Source organism: Eucyclogobius newberryi, unplaced genomic scaffold, assembly GCF_026437365.1.
Source record: "Eucyclogobius newberryi isolate DKJ021-1_F unplaced genomic scaffold, fEucNew1.0.hap1 SCAF_4, whole genome shotgun sequence".
In the NCBI taxonomy this organism is placed as follows: domain Eukaryota; kingdom Metazoa; phylum Chordata; class Actinopteri; order Gobiiformes; family Gobiidae; genus Eucyclogobius; species Eucyclogobius newberryi.
The window spans coordinates 22,367,385-22,395,031 of NW_027316056.1; the positions used below are offsets into that span (position 1 = coordinate 22,367,385).

The window sequence follows — 27,647 nt, forward strand, 5'->3', positions numbered from 1 at the left end:
CCATGGTTGGTTTTATACAGGCCTGTACACACGCATGGGCAGAGAGTTCATCATGACATAAAGAGGTCTTCATGACACAGGTAACAGTAAGGGGGACTCTGGGCAGTGAAGGGATGAAAAGTACCGGCTCAAACTGGGAGCCAGATCATTATGACAGAAAACATGTTTAAAATATGTTAGTCAAACATTTAAAAATACAACATTTCCCCCCCCCCCAATTTTGTAGACTCACCTTTTTGTTTCCAGCAAATCACATGCTCACTGAGAAGTGACATAACTGAAACTCAAAATGTAAATGAAAGAAAACTGCTGCCTATAAAATATGGTCCACTGTTAACTAGCATCAGAACCTTGTGGAGTAGTGGGCTGAAGAACACGTCTGATTTCACTCAAACGACCACAAAAGAAGACCATGGGTGAGAGTCAACTTCATTTGTATACTGAGCCCTGTTGTGAAATTCCTTTGTCTCTGTTTTAAATGTGGTAAATGTGTCTATTTTACACAGGTTTTGTAGACATTAATATCATTAGAGATGCTTCAGGTGCATCCCAACAAACAGCCAATCAAGACAATCTAGGATGTAAAGGTACGTTATTGATTCCCCATGTGGAGAGGAAAACACCACTACTTGTTCTATGCTTTAGGGGTGAAAGCATCTCAACAAATGGCACAGACTGACTTGGAAAGAATGATGAGATACAAAGGAGATATCGTGGCTGTGGGAAGTAAGTAAAAAATCGACCCAGCTCTCATCGCAGGGATCATCTCCAGAGAATCAAGAGCGGGAAATATGTTGATAAATGGCTGGGGAGACCATGGCCGTGCCTGGGGGCTGATGCAGGTGAATAAAACAAATCTAACCCCTCAATTGTGAAGTTTGATTTAGTTTCAGTAGTTTTGACTAATTTGATCAAGTATGTTGACATATGTTGATGTTTCTTCTTATTTAAAGTGATCACTAACAAACACACCATGGTGTTGTATATAAAACAAAAGCTTATCATTGGTGTGCTTAATCTTATGTTTTTTGAAGGTTGATGTGACTTCAAATGGAGGAAACCATACACATAAGGGTGAATGGAACAGCCGAGAACACCTGTGTCAGGGCACAAAGATCCTGCTTTATTTTACTGGTCAGATTTGTAAAAAATTTGGAAGCTGGTCTAAAGCACAGCAACTGAAAGGTGTGTAGAACACAGTCTGTACCAAACATTGCATGACATTTCATTTAAAGTGACCGTAATTGCATTTTTGATGTCTTCTATGTGTCTGCAGGAGCGATTGCTGCATACAACATCGGTGACGGGAATGTCGACAGCTATGACAATGTGGATGAAAACACAACAGGCAAAGACTACTCCAATGATGTCGTGGTCAGGGCTCAGTGGTACAAAATAAATCTTTTTGGTTAATTGTCAGTGTTTACTAAGTGCTACATCATGATAAAAAGTTATAGCAAAAAGTAAAGCAATATTATCATGCACTATTGAATTAACAGTTTTGTTTAATACCGTCCACTACATTAAACACCAATCTCTAATAAACTGGCTGTGTGTTGTCATGACATTATGATTGGTGGTTGGGCCGTAGAACAGTTCATGTCCGGGTGCAGTAATAGTCCTGGTGGTGGCGCAGGTCCAGTTTGTGGGTGAAGCCGTAAAGACAGTGGGGGCAGTGGAAGGGCCGGCTCTCTTTGTGCTTTCGGCTGTGGGTGATCAGGTTGGAGCTCTGACTGAAGCTCTTCCCACAGATCTGACACGTGTGCGGCTTCTCTCCTGGAACAAGAACACTACAGCAGTCAGTGTCTGACAAGGAGTCACCAACCTTTTCAATAGCACCGAGTTGGTCGAGGGCTACCAGTTCAATTTGCCTAAATGGGCCTCTAATTACATTAATCATAAGCAAATTATAAAAGCTCTTAGTTGATAAATATGCATACATTTTTAAAATTGGAAAATTAACTCACAAAATTGGAAAATTAACTCACATTTCAAAACAGTGATGAGAACAAAACGGCAGTTTAAAAGAATATTAGGAAATCAGAAGCTAACTTTATACTAAAATCTCATTTGTTAGTATTTTTAGCAGATCAGCTCATTCAGCATATCTCAGGAAACTCTCTGGATATCGGACTGATCCATGAATACATTTCGTTACATCCTCCTGGATTCAGACCCTACTTAGACTTTTAGTGTACTGTACATTTAACACACACTTAAAGTATATATCAGATAAGTACGTAAAATGTTTACCTACAGTATACTCTTTTATATACTGCTAAAAACAGACTTTTTTGTGTTTACTGGTCAGTAAAAACTTAAAATAATGAAACATATGATATGTATTTGGTACATGCATGTTTGTTCTATTGTGAGTTTTTAAAGTAGAAAATATTTCATGATAAATATGATTATCCCACTTAGATCCCACATGGGGCCCATACTTCACTACTCACATGGCACCCAAGTTGGCAAACTCAAGTGGGGCCCACATACATTTGCCCAAATGTAACCTATGCCCACATACCCACTTATATCCCCTGTTGGGCCAATGTTTACAACCCCAATTGGGTCCCACTACTTACCCACTCACAACCCATGCCCATGTGAAACCCACACTGCCCAGACAAAATGGGGCCCACACAGTGTTAGCTGTGTCACAAAACCAAGAAACTACTCGTGGAACACATAATACATTAAAATCTTGTTATGGCAAAAAATAATTATGGGATTACTGCTGGTGGTGCATTCAATAAAAAAGCTAAATAAATAGTTGGTTTTAGCAAAATTATGCAATATGTCTTTCCATTTCATGCTGATCTTAAGCATTTTTTTTTGTATTTTGAATGAATCCACTTGAAATACATATGTCAGAGTAGCGTGATATTAGGGAAGGATAATTATCTGTATGTTAATTCAAGACGCACTAGTTCTGAGGCCCAAATACATAGAGCCAAGTGCCAGTGCCATGATGATGACTTCTGAATATGATAGCAATAAATATAAACAAATGAATGTCTCACCTGTGTGTATGAAAGTGTGCTTCTTCATGTCGGACTTCTGGTGGAACCTCTTGCTGCAGAACTGACAGGCAAAGGGCCGTGTGTCCGAGTGAATGAGGAGGTGTGTGGACAGAGTCGAGGAGCGCTTGAACGACTTCCCACACACACAACAGGCAAACGACCGCTCCTAACAGTAACGAATTAACATGAAATACGTACAGCCGACTTTAAATACTAGTCCTGCCGTGTACTCACCTTTAGTCTAGATGAAAACCGCTCACTCTCAGATCGACTGGAGTTCTTTTCAGTGAGAAGTGTTCTGTTTGGGTGACACTTGCACATGTGAAGTCTCAAATTGGAATTACAGGAAAATGTCTGCAACAAAAAAGCAACAAAAAAAGAAAGTGATTAAATTAATATGGAGAAATTGTACGGTCCAACATTTTGTTTAAACTGTAATATTGCAAGTGTATGAGAATTGAATTTCAATATATAGTTACAGTTTGAACCTTCAGCTTGTTTGCCATTGCTTGCTTGTTTATACTGTTTGCTATGTTAAACTAAAACAGAACAAACTCACTAATACTATTCAAACTGCATAAGCAAACACTGATGGTATATACTCTATATTTCAGGAAAACATTTACTTCATCACAGAGCGAGCGCTGCGATCTGGTAATGTACTTGGGGTTATTCTTCGTCTCCTCAAAGCCACTCTGCAGTCTTTCTGTAAAAAACAAATCATGTAGGATAATTAGTGATATTTCTTACAGACACTTTAAATTGTTATTGTTACATGTTTTGTCCTTCTCTGTTATATTTCATGTACAGTATCTTAAATCGTAAAATAAAGAGACCACATTTCTGTTCTTGGCGAGGAAAACCTACACATTTGGATTTTGCTTTTGTTCAAAAATACAAAGTCAATTAATTAAACAAATAATGTACCGTATTTTCCAGACTATAAGTCGCACCTTTTTTCATAGTTTTGGCCGGGGTGCGACTTATACTTATATTTATACTTATATACTTATACTCCGGAGCGACTTATATGTGATGTAATTTGTACGTACCATTAGTTGGACTGATTTAAAAAGGATTTAAAAAGGTGTTGGACTCCGAAAACACGTTACCCTTTGTGGCAAGGTGTTTTTTTATTACATTTTTTAATTTAGTTAATTTTATTGTATTTCTGTTTCTGTAATTTCTTTGTGATTTTAATGCATTTTTCCTGCTGTGTGAAGCACTTTGAATTGCCTTGTGTATGAAATGTGCTCTACAAATAAACTTGCCTTGCCTTGCCTTGCCTTATTTTCACACATCACATTTCATACTCCAGTGCGACTTACATATGTTTCTTTCTTCTCTATTATGCATTTTTTGACTGGTGCGACTTATACTCGGGTGCGACTTACAGTCCGGAAAATACGGTAAAATACAATTACAAATGTATTTTACTGTGATCTGCTCTGATATCCAAGTCATTATTGTTTGTCCAACTTGTCATATTCTGAGGCTAATCCCCATTTCTCCATCAAAATCACACATGTTCCACTTCTCCATTACCTTCCCACGTGGGACGATTCTCCACTAAGTGCACAGTTTTGTCTGCGTTGCCGACCGCGCTGAAAGGCTGCAGGGACGTGAGCAGCTCTATGTTGCTGTCCACAGTGTCTTTGCTCTCTGCAGGTGTGTCCCAGCCTCCTCTCTGGCCCTTCAGCCCCAGTCGTGCTCTGGTTGTGGGACTGACTGGATGAAGACCCCCTCGCTTCACCAGGAACGAGCGTGGCATTGTGTCGAAGGGGCTACGAACACACTCAGGTGAAACATCTTTATCATCTTTGTATCAATGTTTATAGGTCACACTTGAATGTTTTCACTCCAAAGACCTATAAGCTTTTAAAATACTGTTCTAATTTCTATTCTGGCAGCTACAGGGGGCAGTATTGTCCTGATTGACAATTCATAGGTGAATTTTATTATAGATTATATTTGTTTAGATTTATTTTTGACATGAAATACAGTTTCATTTCATTTTTTTGTACACTTAATGTTTCTATTATTTAAAAATATAGTATTGTATGATTGATGTGTAATATGATTGAAGAATAACTTCAAAATGTTTAAAGCTATTCTGTAAATGGAACTAAATTAGTCCCTGTGATTATGTTGTGAACAACAACAATGAACAAAAAATACTCAAAGATTCAATATAGTTTATTGCAGAATCTTGGAGTATTTTTTGTTCCTTTTCGTTCCTTCTCTTTTTTTTTACCTGCATCAGTAACTGTTTAACACATTTGTATCTAAGTGTCAGACATTTGAATTCAGTACTGGCATTTTACCTGAGCTAAATAATTTCAAGTTAGGTTTGTTTGCCTTTCAATTTGATTACAACAACTTAATTAAAAACTGTACTCAAAGACATTAAAGTAATTCTACTCAGATGACGGATTCCTCTAAAAACGGGATACTCACCTTAAGCGGGTTCACCTTTTCTTCCCAGTGAGTCGTGAATGTGTCTGGCTCATGAGCAGCTCGAGCGCTCGAGTAGAAGGATGAGGAAGTGTGTGACAGACCAACAGTTCGACCACACAGTTTCCTCACTCAAACCCACTGACAACTCTGTACAAAGATCTTCATGAGAAACACCAGACTCATCTAAAGCAGAGGAGGACAGTGGCTTGGACCAGAGTGAAAAACCTTCAGTGTCGACACTCGCGTTGTTACATTGCAGTTACAAAAGACACTGTGGGCAACTTTGAGAGAAGCAAAACTAATGCAACAGTTCATTCTTCTGAAATAACCACTCCGCCAGTTTTCATGCTAATAACGCACAAGTGTGAGATGAGTGAACATGTTCATCTCTGCCAGTGAAACAGCAGCCTAATGTGCACAAAGCTTACTCATAAAACAAGGGCTTTTGATTATTCAGACCCAAATAAGTCCTAAAAGCGTGAGTATTTGCAGACACAAATGCGAAAGCAAATCATAATATTTTTGTTTAAAAACGGCATTTATATGAAATACATTTATGATCAATACAATGTTTTTCATAGTGATTTTTGAACAGAAAAATATATTGTATTAACAGATGAACGCTGCCTGAGCAAATATTAACAAGCCACACGCAGTCAAATGTTTGCAAAGGTGCACTGCAAAGTTTATTTTGTATCATTCATAGGATACAGAACACTGAAATGTATTTGTCCTATCATACTGGAACTAATATAATCTTTCATGTCATTTAATATACTGGATTTGACAACATTAGCTCAAGATAAAACAATGATCTGGTAATTTAGTCTTTTAGTCTGTCTCTGCCGCCATAACCCTCGTCAAACACGGTAAAAACTTTGTTCTATGGCACGTCATGTAACAGCACTAGCGTTCATGAAATAAATGAGGCGGTGTTATTTTTAAACAAACGTACACACACACGCACACACACACACACACGCACACACACACACACACGCCTTCTGTCACAGTCAGAACTGTGTGAGACAGTGGAGGCAATAGAGCACCATAACTGAACCGCAGTGTCATACTCAATGTGAAAAACCCCACATGGATGTATTTTGGTAACACAAAGATCTGCGATAACCTGACAATGATTTGAATACAACAGTAACGCACTGGTGTGTGTAAATGCCCCTGTTGTGAGCTGAGATTTCTGTGTTGTGATTTCTTAAAAAGCTGTTGTTTGCAACAGAGCGTCCTGTTGAGCTCACTCGGGGTCTTCACCGAAAATGACAAATCTGTTTCACCATCTCTTTCACACTAGCGTTAGGATATGAATACAAGACATACTATTTAGACTAATACTTTTGCTTTAGTGCAAACAGCAGTACTGGTCGCTCAGTAACACCCTGTTAGTTGGATAACACCATCGTCAGTAACAGTGTCATATATTGTTACATCTCAGCCCGGTCACAACGCAGGCCATATACCTATTCAATGTTAGACTTTGCTTTATAATGATAATATACTGTTTGATATGTGAATTCTCTGAGCCATGCTTCATGGCATCCGACTGAATGTACCGTTATGATAATGACAGAATAATGTATGTTCCAGTGGGGCAACCTGCACAATTTAAAAATGTTAAATGAATGACCGATATACTTTACAGCTGTTCTCTAGTATCTTGGACGTACAATAAACATACAAACTTACATTTTGCAATTAAACTGAATTTGAAAAACATGTTTTCTATATCTTTACACGCTCTTAATGTGTCAATAAGACTTTTCTTCAGTAGTTGTAAGACTTTGTTGATAGTGAAACCATAGCAGCATGTCTCCCGTCTCTGATCCACTGTGGCCCAGTAAACAGGGCTCGAGTTGGCACAAACAATGATGGGTCAAAAATAATCAAATGGAAATCTGTACACTTCTGTAATCCTGTACAAATTAATATTAAACATATCAAAATAAATTACAACATATAAATAAAACAATAAAAACTAATTTGGCAACAGTTCGCTTCTTCTTTTAGTCCATGTGTGATAAAATGCGGTTTCTCACAGCACATTTCAGTTTTGCTCTTTGTTCAAAATGGAATGCCGTTATTGGACGTCTTGACGAGTAGTTTTTCTTTCTTTTTTCTGAAGGCAGTGATGAAGAATGTTTGAATGAAAGGGTTCAAAAATAGTCGTGTGAGTAAGGTTAGCCATACGCAGTTCGTTTGTGTCCTTGTGGATATTAACCTTCTCATAAACGTCACAGATTCAGGTCAGAAGTTTGACGAAATGCAATGATCAGCAGCAATGTCGGATATGTCTTCTTCTCAAGAGTTATTTTAGGGTGAGAGGTTGAAAGGAGGGAAATACAGAGGTGGCTTGTGGCTCTTACAGTTCACACAGCACTGTTAAGTATAAGGTCATCACAGGCTCCAATAGGTTAAAGTGCATATGACAGGTCCTGATTTTGACTTGGTCTGGTGGTACAGTCCTTGTGGTAAATAATTATCACAGTTTTACTTCTGTTAAGTTACAAAAATTTAAAAATACATACGGTAGATATGTCATTAATAAGCAACATTACATCCAAAATACAGGGATAATTTACACGCGACAGACACGTTTTTCGTCCAGTTGAAACAATAATTTAACAAATAATGGGTATTATTATTTCTTAATTCATAACTATTGTGTAATTGAAATGATTTTGGACCTTGTTTCTATTTATTATAGTTGCTCGGCAACAGTTGTGGAATTTTCTCAAATTATGGTTGCGTCCAAATGTCCACTCTCGTCCTTAACCTAGGTCCTGGTTCAGACCTGGTTGGTACTAGTCTTGTCCTAGTTTAATTCTGTCCTGGATGGGCAATTTTGCAAAGCAATGTTGGTGCAGCACTTTGTTATTTATTTCATGGATCTAATCTGTCAGTAGTTTGTAGTTATTTTATTGTATTAACTCAATTTATTGAGTGTTGGGGATATTTTTTGCAACCCAAAATATTGTTATAATAGTAGCGTGTTGTGCACCGCCGGAAAATGAAGTTGAATAACCCGGCCTAACCCCTCATTACATAGACCTGCTCTATTAAGCAGACTGTATGGTGCCCTCTATCACAGAGCGATTCGGACACTCAGCTCACTCTTCTCCTAGCTGCGGGTCATGTGACTCTAGTGTCTAAAAGTCTGCAAAACTTTCTGTAATATATATTGGTCAAATCTGTCATATTCATGGACAAATAATAACCATACAAGTCATGGATCTCACATAACAACAAACGGACTGAATTATTTAACGTTTTCCTTGTGACGTGATCTCAAACAAAGGTAGCAACTAACGCTAGCAACTTTGCAGCTGAATGCTTTATTTCAGTTTTGTTTTGTTTTATTCTCGAGTCAGCCGTGCATTTTAACAGTTATTTTGTCTGCTTTCATTCAGTCATGTTGTGTCCAGTTAAAGAGCTGTAACTGTTTGTAGATTTCTTTTGGTAGTTTTTCCAACTTTTGCAATGCCGTGTGGTCTGTATACAGCGCTGGACACTTACTTTTCAAGGCGCATTGTGGGAAATTTTGGATGCACTAGCTTTTCACCCGCGGGACATTTGGACATCACTAAAAATGGCATGAGCAATAATAACAGTGCCTTATGTAGGGAATAGCATGGACATTCGGACGCAGCCTATGTCACGTCTGCTGCTCATCTCTGACCAGGAAGTACCACTGTCAAACTGGGGGGAAAACCTTATATATCATCTAACTTGTCACATGCACTTTAAAGTCGAGTCGTCTGTTGTACTCTGGTCTAGTTGACTCCGTCCATGGTCTCTGCGCACACCATGGTGCCGTAGATCTGCTGCGGATTGGGCTGTGTCCGCTCCTCTGCCTCGCTGTCGGTGCTGCCCTCACTGTCCAGAGCGCCTGACGGGTGACACTGCCCCGTCAGAGAGGGGTACAAGGCGTTGGGGGGCAGGGGGCTGGGCAGGAGGTCGTCGTCCGAGCTCAGGTAGTCTCCCTCTGCAGACGTGGGGCTGGTCAGGTCCTGGTAGTTGGTGGTCGCGCTGCCGCTGCTGATCCGAGAGCCGGAGGTCGCCTTGTGCCCGCGCAATATTCGAATCTGTGGATGCAAAAGTTTTGAGATGAGCAGAAACAAACAGTCAGGGAAGAAGTACTCAAAAAATTACAACAAATATTACTCAGTAGCCTCCACAGATCCTGCTCTCAAATGTAGTGAAGTAAAATGTTTCCATGTAAAAGGTACTTCACATACCTAAATGCTGTACTTTTAACTTTTTGACTTTGTTACTTTCCACCACTGAACTCAAACTACTTTTGGGTGCAATGCCTTAAAAACTTGTTATCGCAAATATTGCACTTGCTGTTCTCCATGGAGATGGTGCTACTTTTACCTAGAATGTTCCACAGAGTTGCACAGATAAAGTGCATTTATCATTTACAGGTGGCTGCAAAAAATATCTTAAAAACATTCTTTCTGCAAGTGAAGTTAGCATAAGCATACAAAGCATACATAGCATATGCATAATAACATATGTGGAGACAAGCACCAGAAAAGTGACATAGTGCACCTTTAATTAGAATATGGACAATAATAAGACATATGTGATTATGTTTTCTGACCAACAATATTCGGGATGTCAAACTTAATGTTATGAACTAAAAAATAACAATCATGAGGATTGTAGGCAGCAACAATGACTAATTTCATTCCTAAAAAGTGAAACTACAAGTACTTTTTATCTGGCTGTTTATTCAGAAACTTTGACTTCATGAATAAAGCTAGCAAGAAACGGTAATTCATTAGACTTGTGAAAGAAAGCAAACTTAGGATTTCACTGTTGTTTGGTCCTAGTGCCAACAATCGTAATGTTTCTAATCATAATAATCCTAACGCTGAAAGTTGATATTGTGACATACCTAGTATTGAGGACCACTTTGCGAAGTACACTGACTGCTGGTTACTATTTACTTTGGTGTGTTTTGTGATTTGTAGGTCACAGAGATGTTAGGTGCACAGCTGGAGGTGCAGCAGCCTCCAGTGCAGTTTGTGTGTCACCCAGGACCACCACAGACACTCAATCTCAGAGGTTTGAGTTCCTCCCTTCACACATTTTAACTCTAAATGGTGGAAGCAGTGATTAAGCAGTGGAAATGTTATGACTTCATTGCTCAGCTTGATGCGCACCAATAAAAATAAGCAGCTTTTTTGTTGTCTTGTCAGGCGAGCAGTGAGACACACACGCCACCACATGAGACATCTGTGAGTTCACATCTGTGTGACTCAAAGCAAGGCTGACGTCGTGGCCGACTATACTGAGATTTGTCTACATGGTTTTGGGCCTCCTCATCTGTACTCACGCAAGTTTCAGGTAAATTTATTCGACCCAAAATGTAAACCAAAGGTGAACAGGAAAGAGGTGCAGAAAAGGGCTCTCCCGTGGTTTTTGTAGTCACGCACTGCAACTTTCTGAATGAGCAAACTTTTATAGTTCATGTTTAAGAAAAGTTAAATGAGGGGAAAAAAAAGAAAAGAAAATAAGACCACTGGAATAAAATGTAAGGTTAATGTTCAATGATCCTGTATGTCAGACCTCATTTTTGAGTTCAATGATCTGGTCCCGGAGCTGGCTGATGTACTGTCGGGAGTCAGAGTGGTTGAGTTGACCCTGAATCAGACCTTCTTCTTTCTACAAAATAAAACATATATATAAACACGTTTGTTGTAGGTGTCCAAATAAAGCACCAGAACAGCACCTGTATCTCCAGTTCGGCGATCTTCTGCCTAAGCTCAGCCATGGCAGCCATGCTGTCTGCCTCTCTCAGCCTCACGGCCATCACCTCTTCTTTACTCTAAGGAATTAAGGGAAAAAAGAGATCAGTCACACACATTCTACACAGAATCTACCGTTCACCACAACCCTTCAGTCTATTTGCTAATTGAACCCAGACCTTGCAGTCCAATTCCGACTGTTTCCTCTTCATCTCACTGAGCTGTGTCTGAAGAGCTTTGTTCTGATTGGACACCATCTGTAGCCGGTCCTGGAGTGCCGAGCGCTCCTGCTCATGGCGACCAATCTGTTTTCCGTGGATCTGAGTCTACAAGGCAAGGGCCCTTTAAAACACCATTTACAAAACCAGACTCCATATTATTAAAATGCGAGTGCCGGACCTGGCTCTCCAGCTGCAGCGCCTTGAGTTTGACCTCTCGCAGCTCGGCCTGGGCCTGAGCCTCTCTCAGACGCACCGTCATCAGTTTGTCCTGGAGCTCGTTCATGGCGTTCTTCTTTGGAGACTCTTTCCAGTGGCTGCTCCCACGGGACATGTGGTGCTGTGGGGCACATGGTGGATATAAGACCCCAGAGGAAACACTGCTTTTCACCTGTTACATACCCCGCTATATTTCTATTTCTATAACTATATTTGAAGTTATAGTACTGTTGTAATGCTGTCACCTGCCAGCGCTGGTTCAGGTCAGTGACTGTGTCCTGCATTTCTCTGAATGAACTCAATGTCTCGAGCTCTCGCAGCTTTATCTGCTTCAACTCCTCCTGCAGAGCCGCCATGTTGTTTTCATCAGGCAGACAGCTGTTCTTCTGTGCAAATCAAATCCAATCTATATATATATATATATATATATATATATATATATATATATATATATATATATATATATATATATATATATATATATATATATATATATATATATATATATATATATATATATATATATATAGAAGCAAAACACAAAGATGTCTTCCCAAAGAGGAAACTATGATTTCTTTGTTTAATTTTGAAATGTTTGAAACACAGAGGAGAGTAGTATAAATGTTAAATAGTTTGAATAAAAGCAGGATCATAGTTTATATTATAGTTTCGTGTGTTTGTAAAGTGACTTTACCTTCTCTAGGTCGAGGATTTTATCTTGCATCTCCTTCAGCGCCCCCACCAGTTCGGCCTCATGCAGTCGAGATTGCTCCAGCTCCGTTTGCAAGTTGCTCACAAATTCCTCTGTGTACTGAAAGACATCACAGGTCCTCCGGGTCAATAATTAAGCACACGCGCATGCAGTTTTAACTGGATGTACAGATGTTTCCATCAGGTATTAAATAGGTGAAAGGAAAATGGCTTGTATGTGTGAAAATCTAGAAAACCACAGTGAGAGCAAATTCAACCACTTAAAAGTGAAAGTAGAACGCATTAAAGTGCTAAATGGAAAAATACAAATATATTAAGCCCAAAATGCATGGGTGAAATTGGGCAAGTACCAGTGCATAGCGTGAGGATCAGTCTTTCGATTAGTCATTTGGGTTGTATCAGTGTTCAGTGATCAAAGGTGAGCGTGACAGACTCTGGTGAATGAGCAGAAATGTTACGTCAAATTTAGGATGGGTATTGATACGATTTGATCTATATCGGTGTTGACAATTATCAATTTGATTCTTTAAGGATTCTCTTATCGATTCATACGTACACACCTACGGTGTGTATATATATACACATATATGTATATATAATTATGGATGTGTGTCACACACACACACACACACACACACACACACACACACACACACACAGTGTATTATGTATCTAGTTTTATAAGCCAATGTTATTTTAAAACATGTTGGCTTCATTGAAACTAAAACTACAAATCTAAAGCATTTGAAGCTCAATTTCATGTAAACTATTTACTCAAATTGCTTATTACATGGTGTTACCAAGATAAACACACACAAGGCTGAAAGAGGCTGGCAGTAAGGGCTTTTCTGTCGTCTATTTCCTGTTCTTTACACGTGTTCTATTGTTATTCCCATAAATGAGGTCGGTCTCTTATCCGCGCTGCGCTCTGGTCACAGCCAAGAAACATGTGTGTCTGCACTGTGTGTGTGTGTCTGCACTGTGTGTGTGTGTGTGTGTGTTTGTGTGTGTGTCTGTGTGCTATGTGTGCACTTCACTACTGCTGTGTTGGCTCTCCTTTTACGCAGCATTAAAGCGTCTATTATATCCACACACAGGCAGACATAGGCTGAAACTTTTGCTTGTAGTGAAAAGAAGGTAAAGAGCACAGCATGGGGATAAGAGGAATCATTTATCAGCCTCAGTTATCAAGAATCAATATAATTTAGGCATTTATTTATAATGTAATAATAGCGAGATAGAACAGTATTCCAGTTGTGGTACTTTCAGGAAAGGAAATCCACAATTCCACAAATGTTGACCCTGGTTATTTATTTTATAACAAGGTCCATTATACCCTCCTTTCAATGAAACACCACATGACTAAAGAACGAGACAAATAGTAAAATGGTGTGATTGAAAGCATTGGTTTTCACTGGCAGACTGCGTTACCTTCTGCTGCTGCAGCTCTCTGATAGATTCCTGTGCTTTCTCTAGGCTGTCGCTGGCCGTGGTGAACTGCTGCCGCACCACTGCCAGCTCACGTTTGATCACGTAGTTCTCCTCTGCCTCTTGCGCCCGCGTCACCTGACCCTGAAAGGCAGCAATATTCAGATTTGGCCACAAACAAAAAATTAAATGAATGAGTTTAATTTATGGGTAGCAAACTAATTCAACAATTTATGTGTGTTTCTTATGTTTGCTTCCCTTACATTTTACTATTAGTAGATACATTTTCATTTTCACTAGGGATATCACGATATATTATCATACTACGATTATTGTGAGAAAAAACATCACAATTTAATGATTATTTACGATTACTGAGACCAAACAACAGTGATGCCCTTTCATTCCCAATAGCTATGTTTCTACTCCTCAAATTTGTGACGAGCTTTTAAATCAAACTTTCTAGATTAAAAGTCAAATTAAATGTGAAAAAGATAAAAACATACTTTACATTAGGATGCATTTTTTGGTCTATAGATTGAATTAAAAACATTAAAATCATGATTTTTATTTAGCACTTGATTAGATCAAAATAATCACAATTATCAATTAACCGAATAATCTTGATATCCCTGATCGTCACTTGAATGTCACTTTGAATTGAACAGCTAAAATGTCCTCCTTCATAATTTGATGTAAAAAGATAAATGCAACAAATACATAAAACAGTGATGTTCAAAAACTGTAACTCATGTATCATGCCACATGCAGGAGCTATAGAACCTGCATGTATCGTCCAACCTGAGATCACCAGCATTCAGTTTATCAGATGGTATAATTCATGCAGTGACAGGAGTTTGGTTTAAAGGGGCTCAGACAAAGTGCAGGGGTCAAAGGTGAAGGAGAAGACAGTGAATACCAGTACTCTACCTGTATCAGTCTGTCTGCCAGAGCAGCACTCTCCTACAGTGCAACCCAGAGGAAAGAGAGACAGAGAGGAAGTGTGGTGTGAAGAAAGAGGAATCACCGGAAAAATCACAACAGAAACCAAAAAGAAGAGGCAGGGACACATCGGTAGGACATGGAGAGGTAAAGAAGAGTTGGGAAAGATGAAGAAAAGAGAGATTTAAGACATAAGAGCCTGTTATAGCTTTACAGAAACAATCAAACCAGTATTCATTAGTGAACAATAGAAATACCAGACACAAATTTGCTCTAAATAAAAAGCTGAATAGCGTAAACAACACATTTCTGAAAATCTTGACTCCTAAATGGCTGGAGAAAGATTATTGATTGCATGGATTTTAAAATATTATTACAAATGTTTACCTTTTCTAGTGTCTCAATTCTCTGCTTCAGGAGTCGGTTTTCCGTGCGCAACCGCTGACAGAAAGCAAAAAGGACAAAATGACTCACGCTTTGGGACTCCTGTTGTATTATTACTGGTAATGTATACATCATATACATACCTTTATCTCAATCTGTTCCTCCATTTCTTTGTTCTTTATGGTGGTATATTCTTTCTCTAACCTGGTGTAAAACAGTGAATTGAGTCAACCTTCTTTAGCCTTATGAGTATTTGGATATTACAGTTGCCAGGAGATATCAGTACAACAAAAGTGCTCTTACTTTTTCATCCTCTTGGGGTTGTATTTGACTTGGTAGGCTCTGAGGATCAGTTTATCGGGGCAACTGTCAAACTGGTGGGGGATCACTTTTTGGAAATGCTGCAAGTGTAAAAACACAGCATAAATATTTTTTGTTGTATAATAAAAAATTCTGATGTATTTTCAAGATGCCTTTAAACATATGTTTAAAGTCCGTTGAGTACCTGTGACATGCCCTCCATGTCCAGCTGAATGAGGTCAGTCTGGTTGTACTGTAGAATGGCCAGGCCAACTCGGAAAATGATTTCCAGGCCCTGTAGATTACGACAACCAGTTTATTCAATAAACATGTCAACAGTGGTGGATGAAGTAATCAATTTTGTTTCTAAACATAGAGTAGCAAAAAATACTTAAGTAAAAGTAAAAGTACCACATTAAATAATTGAAGTACCCATTTGAAAATGCACTTGAAGTATTTGACATGGTATTTCAAACATATTTAAAAGTAAAATCTAGTGATCAAGAATTGGGCTAATTTAAAATAAAACTGCAGATTTTTTTTATATTTTGGTTTGTTGAAAGTCGATACCTGAAGTCTAAACCTTCAGGTTGTCATCATAAAAGTTGCTTAAAAACATATAAAAAGTACTTTCTACTTTTCAGACTATTTTAAAAAATGTAGTGTTTAAACTACAGATATTGCTCTTAAATGTAGTGAAGTAAAAGTAAAAGTATCCAGTGCAAAAAACTACATAAGTAAAGTACAGATACCTAAGGAAATTACAGGAAAGTACAGTAAATTTGCCGTTGTACTTTTTTACTATCCACCACTGCATGTGAACGATGCATGAAGTAAACAAACAGTATACATACCTCATACATGAAAATATCAAAGATGCGCGTTGCAACAGGAAGAGGGAGGAAGGTGAGGAAGAGGGTGAGGAACCAGGACGAGGCGTACATGGACGTGTGAAAACTCTGGGACTTAAAGTGTATGTTCAATTCAGGGAGCTGCTCCTGTGATTAATATAAATGAAGTTTAAGACAATGATAATATTGCCCCCTTGTGGGAAAAGGTCACACTGCAGCCCTTAGTTTTACCTGAAGTAGATACTCAAACTGGTAGATGCAGAGGCCCAGTTCAGCCATGCTGGGCTTGAATAATTCCCTCAGACGATACTCCTGCATTAGACGCACAAACACACAGAAGGCTTCCTCCTCGGGCATCTGGAGGGACGAGAAGCACACGATCTCTCATTAATGTCTTTGTGCAGATTAAAAAAAAACATTTCTGAAAATATTGTTGACTTACTTGCATCAACAACAGCCCTACAATAAATGCACTGCCTTGACAATAGCCCACCTCTCGATCCACGAGGGAGTAAGCCTGCGAAAGACAAACATGTTTTAGACAGATGTCTCGTTAACGTCTGTGATTCTCAAACAGAGGAGACGACCAGAGTCATCTCATTTCCTGAGGAGCAGAAAACAGGGCCGACATTTGAGGCTTTCTGAATCAGATTTTAGACAGATTTCCTTTCCCCAGAGCTTCACAATAAAATCAGATAAGTGAGGTCTGAAATCTGGAACCTGGATAATAATAATTCAAACTCAACATTTCACATTGTTTGGAATCAAGAAAACCATTTTGAACGCAAGAATAAATCTACGTAAATATTACTCTGCTGTCCTGTTTTAGTCAATCTTAATCCTGACAGTGGGTTTTACCTTCATGACATTGAAAAGGACCTCCTGGCCCAGACTGTCTTGGCCTTTAAAGAACTCGTGCTCTGGATATGTGCGGGCGATGTCTCTGCGGATCAGTTTCTCACATGGTGACGACATCTTTAACAGTTCTGAGTACTGGTTCTTCACTGGCATGTCTGTGGCATTACCAAGCAACTGCCACACGATGGCACGGAAATGGTGAGGGATGCCCTTCCTTATCAGCTCCTATGGACGTCACAAAGGCGACAGTGAGTGAGAAGTACTGAGGATTCATATGACTCTTCCACCTCTCCAACTGATCATTATAATTATGTTACACAACTGACAGGAAGAATTAATTAATATAATTATGAATATTGCAATTAACTCATTCTAAATATAAATAATACCCATAAGCCAATGCTCTAGAAAAGCTTTGAATTAATCATATAGAAAGCCAGATCCCCCTCCACATCATCAGGTTTACAAATTGTTTTTTTGTTTTTTTTTACCTTGAAGCTTACATCTTGGTCAAAAGAAAACAATTTAAAAAAAATTCTCATTACCTCACAGTTTGTACTTCTAAAAGTGTAAAACGTGACATTTATCTCCCACTGAGTTCTGATACGCTCATTTATTTTTTCCAAAGCAGAGAGACGACAGCTGCTGTTCCATTTATCTCGATAAATTTGTTGTCTCATTATTTCCTCCTTGTGTTTTCACACACAGGAAAGAGACTTCTGTCTGTGATAGTACATCACAAGATGCTGACAAATGTATGGTATGCTAATCCTGGAGAGCTTCGAGTTTGGTGGTAAACATGATCACTTGCCTTTAGGAGTTTGTCTTTTTTGCGTCTCCATTCTTCCCATTCGTTGACAATGCGTCCCCACAGGATCCACGTGTCCTCCTCCAGGTGGGACAGGTTTGAGGAGGCTGAGGAGCTGGACACAAGGGAGGAGCCACTGTTGCGTCGCGAGCCACTCATGGACCTCATGGATTTGGAGTCAGCCTCTAGCAGCCTGAGAGTGCAGAGATAGTAATCATGGGAAACAGAACTTTAGAAGGCTGATATCTGAAATAACAATATTTAATCATATTCCAATCTCAAAACATTGCGCCGCTTTTGGTCTTCCGATAGGCCTACAATCAACTCCAGTCTTTGGTATTCTTTGACCATACATTCCCTATCCTGTGTTGTTGGACATTAGGTATCTAACATATATTTTCCTAAAACTGCCTTTCTTGTCATCTACAATGTACCTTGACATCATCACTTGTCTTGTACACCTCTTTAAATGTATAAAATTGTATTAGTTCATTGCGATCCATGATTTTGACGTACCTGTTTTGCTCCTCCAGTTTGGCCAGCAGCTCCAGTTCGTCTGGACTTAGGTTCTCTGAGTCTGCAGGAGACACTGCAGGAGCTGAGAGCATGGCATCATGGGAAGATGAGTCCGGGCTGAGCACGGGGCTGCCTGTGGAGGGGTCAGGGTCCATGCCTGGAGGGGACGAGAGGCATTCCAGCTGAGCCATGGAGCCTTCTCTCTCAGGGCTGTTACTGGCGACAGACATTGTTCAGTCTCACTGTTTCCTGATGAACCAGTCGCCGGCCTGAGAGTCAATCGATCAGAGCTCTTCAAACCTGGTGAGCACAGAAAAGCCAATTAGAGTGTCTAGTATCAACTAAATAAATGTACACTACATAAGAAGCTACGGCATATTGGATTTGGGATGTCACCATATAACATTTTTGTGGAAAGAAAGTGACCAAACATCAGAAAAATCCTTGATTCACTTTCACTCACATTATCTTGATCTTGTAGATTCCCATTCTTTCAATTCCACCAGCTTTATGAAATCACACTTTCTGAATGATAATGTAACGTGTACATGACATACCGTAATAATCCACCATATTTAAAAAAAAAAAACTTTATTTGTGCTTCTAAAATTCCACCAATTATATATATATATATATATATATATATATATATAAATAATTATATATATATATATAATTATATATATATATATATATATATAATTATATATATATATATAATTATATATATATATATATATATATATATATATAATTATATATATATATATAATTATATATATATATAAATATATATATATATATAAATATATATATATATATATATATATATATATATATATATATATATATTTTTTTTTTTTTTTACTGCTGCTTGTATTATACATTTTTTTGATAAATCAGCTAATCTTGATATCCCTCTGTTGGCCTGACCTGTAAATATAAGGGTGAACCAATGGTTTGGGCTTCAGCAGTAATTGTCAAAACAGTTCCCATGGAGACGTAACTTGTATGTAACAATCATGTAACTATCATCTTGAGCCATTCACTCATGGAAAGAATCATAATTAAGCTGGTTATATATACACAATACCAGTGAGGTCAGCTCCCCTCAGCTCATTCAACTGTAGTGAAGGAGTGGTCTTAGATACTGGTGAGATCATCATGATTCACTCTAGCTTTTGCCAGTGGTTGTGATTTAAAAACTAATCAAATCTAGAATACTTCTTTTAAAGTGAAAATAACGAGAATGAGGGAACATTCTCATTAAAAACAACAGAGGGTAGAGAGAAAGAAGGCACTGCATCAAAATGATCCCAGCCACACAACAGATGGAACTAAATAATTGATCCCTTATTTTTCCAACAACAGAAAACAAACGTTCTAATATTAGAAGCAACAGGCCTCGTCAAGCAGCCTCTCAACGTGGGCCAGTGGCACTCCCTTTAGCAAATCCTCATAAAGCAGGTGGCTAAATATAGAACTGTAGTTAGCGTCCAGATGTGTGGCAGGTTTTGTGGGTGCTTATGTTGCAGCGCGTCCTCTCTCAAACAACTGTCTGTGCTGCGGTGTCCACTGCTGCATTAAAGATGTTTCAGAAAGATCACAACAGACCATTTTGGAAAATGAACACGGCTTTGGCCGAGGCCTGCATCTAATAATGAACCTGTGTGCAACACCTGCACCTACTGCATACCTGAGATTTGAACCCTCAACCACCAATGCCCACGGAGCTCACCCGGCCCGCTCACTTTGAAGTCCACTGTGGTTTCGGAAGTAAATTCCTCATTCATTTTAAAGGATTATCTTACCTTATCTTATTTTTGCCAAAGGGCATTATTCAAATATGAAGAATTAAAAGGCACAACAGAGCGGCTTTGAGATATCTACCGGTAATGTCCATAATGCAATTGTTTTAGTCCAAATAACACAACACAACCCCAGCACAGCCTTAGAGTCACTAACCACAAATACACAGAAAGTGGCAGGAGCAGTAGAGGAGGTGAAACTCAGTGTAGCCAATGAACAAGGAGCGCATTCATGCGCCACAACAAGGGAAATCAAAAGATCCATTAAGAAGCCAATGGGACCAATCACATCTGTAAACAGACTTCAGCTGCAGAACAGCTCTTTCAGATGACAAAAACAGAGCTAACCGCTTTTCAAAAAGCAATTTCAATGTGGAAGCATGTGATTATTTGGTGAGAAAAGTATTTGCTTCCATGAGCAAAGGTAAATACAGTCACCTCAAGATCAAATGTGAGCGTTAAGATTGTCTTGAAATATACATGACATTTTTTTTATCATTGATGAAATCTGAAATGTATACAAAATGTATGCAAATATATGAATTAATTAAGAACATTGACTTTAATGGATAGTAGTGATTATTGATTATGCTCGTTTTCCTTTTATTACATTTGTTTATTTATGCTCTTTTTCCTTTTAAAATATTTTTGGGAGTTCATTATAAAGCATAGGATGCATACTTTATTTATCTACAATTTTATTTATTGTATCAACAGCTGGTACAAGTAATGGTTCTGAGACGCGGATAGGTGCTTAATAAGCTTTATGTTTCTGCCTATTCCTTTTTGGCATTATTTATTGTGTTTTTTTGTTGTGTAATATCTTGAAAATTGTTTTAATAAGCTGTAAAAAGAAAGCTTAAATGTCTTTTTGGGAGCTTACGGTCAATTTGATAATTGGTCACATGATTGAACAGAGAAATGCACCTCTTTTGGTGTGCGTGGATGTAAACAAAAGCATCTTAAGATTTCATATTCGCTGTCACTGTAGCTTGGGTTTGCTGTGAAAGCTCTGAGTCATGCAGGAGAGGAGCGAGAGGCCCAAACAGAAGGACATTGTGAAGGTCTATGACAAAGCACAACACTCTCCTGAGGCCAGCGTCTGATCAGAGAGTGACAGAGCCTCATGCTCATGCTTCGCTCTGGGCACTCGGCGCTACAGCAGAGAATACAACTGAAAAAGATCTGTGTTATTTATGACTGTGAAGGGTTTATGCGGGCTACTGCGGTGTAAACGACATAACATGGGCAGTAGAGCCAAAGAGCGAAACCGTCCATGCAAGCTTTCTTGGACCCTACAGTCTCAGTGCCAAAACAGTGAGATTCAATTAATTAATTCATGTAAGCCTACATTAATTATCATTCTGTGGCATTCTGCAGTCAGATATACATTTTATTTTTGCTGAAGAACACAATCAAGCGTAGTGACGGCTGATGTCTATTTTCTTAGGGCAAATATATTTAAATATATTCAAATAAAGACACAAAATCAGCAGTAGACTGGGGAGAAAAAGTGATATTCATCTGCATTTACATTTTAGATGGATTAGTCATTATTATTTATGTCTTATGTTGTGTTTAAATATATCTAGTTTTAAAGTGGAGCATGTAAATTAACCATTATTCAATGTTAGTAGTAAGTATTGAAATATCACTCTATAAGGGAAATGGGCATTTTTCAGCCCATGGTCGGTTTTGATCTGGCCCCAGCAAGTTTTTAGAATACCTTTTTCACGTTTCAGTTTGATTATAATATTGTAGTAAGTAAAATATTACAGTAGTAGCAGAAATTAGCTGACCAGCCATTCCCAACACGTTTTGACAGACCACTTTACAAAACCCGAGGGTCTGGGATCCAACCCAGTCACGCCAATTTCCAGAGGGAGTGATTGACAGGCGGATTAACCAATCAGTCAAACGCATTGTCCGTTAGTGTCTAAACAAACATGGTGGATTACGAGGAAAGAAAAAAAATAACACAGACTGAGCAACGTTGCCGACTTCTGCTAAGTCAACAAGCGACGTACTAAATTATGTAAATCTGAGGTAAATGAATTTATATATTTTGTTCTGAATGTTCCGAAAATATTTGAGGGATGTCTTCCGCATTTGAGAGACACGTGACACAAAGTCTTCCGCATTTGAGAGACACGTGACACAAAGTCTTCCGCATTTGAGAGACACGTGACACAAAGTCTTCCGCATTTGAGAGACACGTGACACAAAGTCATCCGCATTTGAGAGACACGTGACACAAAGTCATCTGCATTTGAGAGACACGTGACACAAAGTCATCCGCATTTGAGAGACACGTGACACAAAGTCATCCGCATTTGAGAGACACGTGACACAAAGTCATCCGCATTTGAGAGACACGTGACACAAAGTCATCCGCATTTGAGAGACACGTGACACAAAGTCATCCGCATTTGAGAGACACGTGACACAAATTAGCGGCGGTGGTTGGACCGGTAAATGCTGGAACGTTTGTTTTTACGCCCCCCCATGGTCCGATTCCAGACCCAGACGCATCCGAACAGAATGTGGGCGGGGCTGGCGGGTCAGGCAAATTCGAATGTGGCTCCCGGGGAAAAACAATTTTCCACCCCTCATACTGCTCTGTAGCGTTACACTGTAGGTTTCATTTTGAATACCTCCAGAACAACAGCGATACGAACTGTTTTCCAAATCTCCCAGCCCCGCCTCTTTTTGTGCGCGCTGACCCTGGGAACCACCGCCACACTCGTGTTAATGTGTACGACTTCTCAGCGCTCTCTGGCCTCCGTTGCCTCTGGTCCTCGGTGAAAACACACAGACTCACTATCCGCAGCACGGCCAACCTCACTGACCCCGCGGTTTCTAACTCATGATGGTGTGTTTGTCTACGACACGTGGGGCCGGGCATTTCCACGCTCTTCGCCTCTTAAACATAAATATTATACACTGTCCTTGACATGCAACCGCAGAGAAACGTGTCTCTTACGCTTTTTACATTCAATATCAGACACCGTTCACATTGACGACCAAAACAGAAATCAAACATATTTTCTGAGCGTAACAACGTTTGAAGAGGAAAATTCCATCTAAATAATGTAACCAAGCTCCACGGACACAAGGAAGTGGCACCACCAGGCCAATAAGTATTACAGGTCATGTCAGTGGAGAGGCGAGCACGTTCACACTATAAATGCATGTCTTTGTTAACAATAAAAACACCTGTAATTGAATAAACGCAAGATGGATATGTTTGATGGCATTTCAGGTGACGCATGTGACGTTGCATAGTGCAATTTTAAGGCTCATAAATAGAAAAGTGTTCAAACTTGCAAAGACAAGACAGGCGTGCACTGCAGTGACATATATCCTAATGACAAGGCTGTAAATATCCTTTAACTGCCCAGACTGCAGTATGACACGTTACTAATCTCAAAAGTGGATTAAACAGAACCAGAGAAAACTTGCACAGATAAAACTATTAGAGGGGTTGTAAATGTATGCCAGAGTAAGATAGCTCCAAGTTTAACGTTCTCACACAACAGAAGCGGTTTGCTCTTAATTAAATTTAACTTGGTAAACAAGTTGTTTGGTGCAAAATTAGGAGTTGAGCAACAGATTATTGTACCCATAATACAAAATGCCAATGTGAGTTTCAACCGTGAAGTTAATCATCCTCTATAGATGTCTTTTGCGGCTGTAAATTATTATATTGTATAACTCAAAACACAACACAGCTTGGACATTTTCCTGGAGAAATACTCAATGTGTTGTCGCGTACAGTATTTGTTTCCATTGTGTTGTAGTCATGGGAATTACATCTCCCTGGCCACACAACAATATGGGAAGATGTATCATGTTCCTATTAATATTTGTTCCTCCCTGTAGCTGCACTTCACGTTTCAGTAAATGTGCAGCGGTACACGGATCCAGTTACAAATGTGAAACTAACGAGAACAAAAGAGTACGGACGGAGCGGGAGGAGCGGGAGGAGGGTCAGCAGTTGTGTGCATGTGTCAGCACAGAAACAGGGCAGTGGTGCTGGAGCTGAGAAAAAGGACGTCAGGGCAAAAGATCCCATTCAAATAGGTGCAGTTGGTCATTTTACTTACATGTATAACTCTTGCAGATGCCCTAAAACAACATTCAGTGCTGTTGCCACGTTTGACAATGCAATTCGAGTGCAACAATAGAAAATACAAGATTCTTACTTCGGTGAGATTACAGTGATGTATATTATTACTACTACTACACTGTCAACAATTGCACTTGAGAGTCCCACAACTGCGTTTTTGTTTTTAAAGTCTCCAATAAGCTTGTCAAAAGGATTGAAACTAGATCAGTATTTGGAGTATTGATTCTAAAAAAAATCACATAAACAGGACAAAATGTGATATTTCCTGAACAGATTCAAAAAGATCTTGGGCTTTATCAGAACTATATAAGACCAAATGGAAACTTAAGAAAGTACCATTATTTTGCATTGAAAATTACAGTCTATTTAGTCGTGACATCACTAGTTTCCAAAATACACCTTGTGGAATCTAATTCTTGAACTCTATGGCCCACTATCACAAACACAAACACAAACACAAACAGCCCATCTTGCTGTTCGAATGATCATTTTGAGATATTAAGTTGACTTGAGGTTAACTGTTGCAAAAAGGGTGCACGGCAAAGAGAGTGAACAATAAACAAACAAAATAAATCCCAAGTATTTGATTTAATATCACGATAATGGTGCAGGCTGAGGAAGCGAAATCTGAAGAAAGCACAAATTGAGTTGTGGCAAGTTCCAAACAAGGTCATCACCAGGATGTCACAATTAGATGTTTCCTCTGTTATCAATGCACTGAGGGATCTCTTTCTTAAATGAGAGTGGATTAGCCTGATCAATGTGAGCATAATCTCATCAAAGCTTAAAAGAGGATATGACAAACTCACTCATGTGCGAACAGAGTCTACAGAGGCACAATTAGATTCTTCCAGAGTTCCTCTTTTGCTGTGAAGGCCTTAAGGGATTCATGGTCTATTGTGTCTGGAAGTGTCAGGGTGTATGGTACCGCACTGCTGTGGAGAATAATACCATCATAAACAGTTGTTGATTGTCGTAATGAATGAGTCGTAAGGTCGTCTCTGTTTCTCGATGGCAAGACATTTAAAATCCATCAATATGTGTGCTATTTATTTTTGGAACGCTACACTCAAATGTAGCCAATGAATGCACCACGGCCTTTATACAGACACAATAAGCAATAAGGTTGGAGCTCTATATTAAAGGCCACAACACGCGGCTGATCGCTCCGCACGCGCGCGCGCACACACCACCAGGCCCGACGCGCTCTGCAGTCTCAGCCTGGCACATCCCCGACGACTGAAACGTCTTCGCTCGTGTAACAACACCAAATGGGGAATAGGACGAAATGCCCACGTTTCTGACACGGCACGTACGACATACGCTTCCCCTTTGCGACGCACGCGGGTTAGTCAAAAAGCACAAAGTCGCACGCGCGCGGGCCTAGTTTGTAAAGGCTTCTGGAACGAGATCACGAAGCTAATGCGCTCAGTTGATATATCGTAGCTCCTCCAAATAACGCTGTAGCCGTCAATATTTACAATGTAGAGACCCGCATAACCACAGCTTACCAGTTCTTCCTTTTCATGGCGTGCCTTCATTCTTACTCCAACACCCAGAGATCAAGTGTTTGTTATCGGCTAATTAAAACCTTAATGGACCACCGAGGAGCTTTTCAGGGACCGTCCAACGCAGTGCCATCCTCGAGCCTCCTCAAGGCGCGCGCTGCCGCTCCTCTCCCGCACGCGCCAGGCAGAGCTGTTATCAGACGGGAAGAGAGACGGCGCTACGGGAAAATAGAATAAAACATTCAGATGGACTGAGGCTGGTGTAGAGGCAGAATGACGCTTACATGGCGACGCGAATCATTACAAATAAATCACAGAATGGCTGGCGTTCAGCGGGTTCTGTCGAGCGCGAGGCGGGGCGCACCAATCACCGGGCAGAACACGACGTGACAAGCAGGTTACTGGCCAACGGGTGGCAGCTGTGTACATGAAAGACAACATGGAGGACCAATCAGTGTGGAGCTTTATTCTGCGAGGGGGCGGGCTGTACAGGTGCTACGGGCGCTTTGGCAACAGAGCAGTTTGTCCCCCAATGCACGAGCAGCAGCCAATAAGCAGTTTTTAATGACCCTATTCAGGTTATTTATTCTTGTCGAAAAAAAACTGCCAAAAAGAAAATGAGATGAATTACATTGGCCTGTTACAATTTGCAGGACAAAGATTTAACCTTCTATTTAAATCATTACTCGATGCTGTCACCAAGTGGACACAAATAATAACACACTTTCCAGGCTTATTCCAACATTTTTCATAAAAAATAAATACATGTATATATAGATAAATAAATAAAGTGTCATATTTATGGACGTCCAAGGGTAATTTGGTTGTAATATGTGGAGCTCGTTAGTACTACCATACCACCAAAAATATCACATGTAGCGTTATAATGATAATATAATATAATCATATTAATATACCATACAATAATAGTATGATATTATAATACACAATATCAAATTATAGATTTTTTATAAAACTGTAGTTTGGCGATAGAGATGATGCTGGTGGTGCCTTCAAAGACCACTAAGCATTCTGAATATGATACGTTTGTCTAAAAGCAGGAAAACGTAGTCAGAGGAATGAATACACCACAAATATACAAAAAATAAGTCTATGAGAAGGACACAGCTATATCACCAAAACATAATTGATACCATTTAACTGTGTTAAGAATAGAGTGATTGTTTTCCGTGTTGTGCGTCACGCAGCGCGCACGTGCTTCCTCTCGCACGCTTCCTGTTTTAAACACTGAGAGCGCACGCACTGCAGGACTAGCAAAAGGTAATTATGTTAGTTTTATGGTTTTACTCTTGGGTTTTTATCTGTGGTTTTGTCCTGTAGTTTATTGAGGAACTTTGTCATTCAAAATGTTTTAATTTGGCATTTCCTTCAGACTTGCATTGACATATTTAACGCTAGCTTTAAGCTAAACGCGGGAGCGTGGCTCATCGTCCCTTTCTCTCTCCATTTTTTCTTTATTTTTTTTTACGATAAAGTGTAACTATATAAGACTAACAACTACAGTAGGTGGCGGTATATGCACATTTTCAGTTTGCTGCCAAACGCCATTAAAACAGCACAACAAACAACCATCATCGTCCCAGTTTGTTGTTTAGTTTTTATATTAATGTTGGGCTGGTGGTTTCTTACTCCTTCTGTGAATGAAACTGAGGGAAGTCCGTTCATTGTTGATCCAGTGTTGCAGCGACTAATCACCCA

General features: G+C 39.3%; 3 protein-coding genes across 3 annotated transcripts; 1 reads left to right on the plus strand and 2 right to left on the minus strand.

Annotated features, from left to right (window-relative positions):
• Positions 1-279: 279 nt before the first annotated feature.
• LOC140377144 (lysozyme g-like) lies at positions 280-1,545 on the plus strand. The gene is made up of 5 exons (XM_072462458.1): positions 280-416; positions 507-587; positions 646-842; positions 1,035-1,185; positions 1,277-1,545. The coding sequence occupies exons 3-5, from the start codon at positions 792-794 to the stop codon at positions 1,411-1,413; spliced, it is 339 nt and encodes a 112-aa protein (XP_072318559.1). The 5' UTR covers positions 280-416; positions 507-587; positions 646-791; the 3' UTR covers positions 1,414-1,545.
• Positions 1,546-1,566: 21 nt separating this feature from the next.
• LOC140377141 (uncharacterized) lies at positions 1,567-5,664 on the minus strand. The gene is made up of 6 exons (XM_072462455.1): positions 5,481-5,664; positions 4,569-4,807; positions 3,650-3,729; positions 3,258-3,377; positions 3,024-3,189; positions 1,567-1,776 (listed from the first exon to the last, which is right to left on the minus strand). Exons 2-6 carry the CDS (start codon positions 4,792-4,794, stop codon positions 1,598-1,600), a joined length of 771 nt encoding a protein of 256 aa, XP_072318556.1. The 5' UTR covers positions 4,795-4,807; positions 5,481-5,664; the 3' UTR covers positions 1,567-1,597.
• Positions 5,665-9,185: 3,521 nt separating this feature from the next.
• evi5l (ecotropic viral integration site 5 like) lies at positions 9,186-26,190 on the minus strand. Its single transcript, XM_072462459.1, has 20 exons — positions 25,932-26,190; positions 18,484-18,783; positions 17,971-18,160; positions 17,160-17,384; positions 16,744-16,818; positions 16,533-16,658; positions 16,305-16,448; positions 15,656-15,745; positions 15,454-15,551; positions 15,294-15,354; positions 15,154-15,207; positions 14,755-14,787; positions 13,828-13,968; positions 12,380-12,496; positions 11,931-12,071; positions 11,648-11,806; positions 11,428-11,574; positions 11,233-11,328; positions 11,070-11,165; positions 9,186-9,577 (listed from the first exon to the last, which is right to left on the minus strand). Exons 2-20 carry the CDS (start codon positions 18,711-18,713, stop codon positions 9,266-9,268), a joined length of 2,535 nt encoding a protein of 844 aa, XP_072318560.1. The 5' UTR covers positions 18,714-18,783; positions 25,932-26,190; the 3' UTR covers positions 9,186-9,265.
• Positions 26,191-27,647: the final 1,457 nt, after the last annotated feature.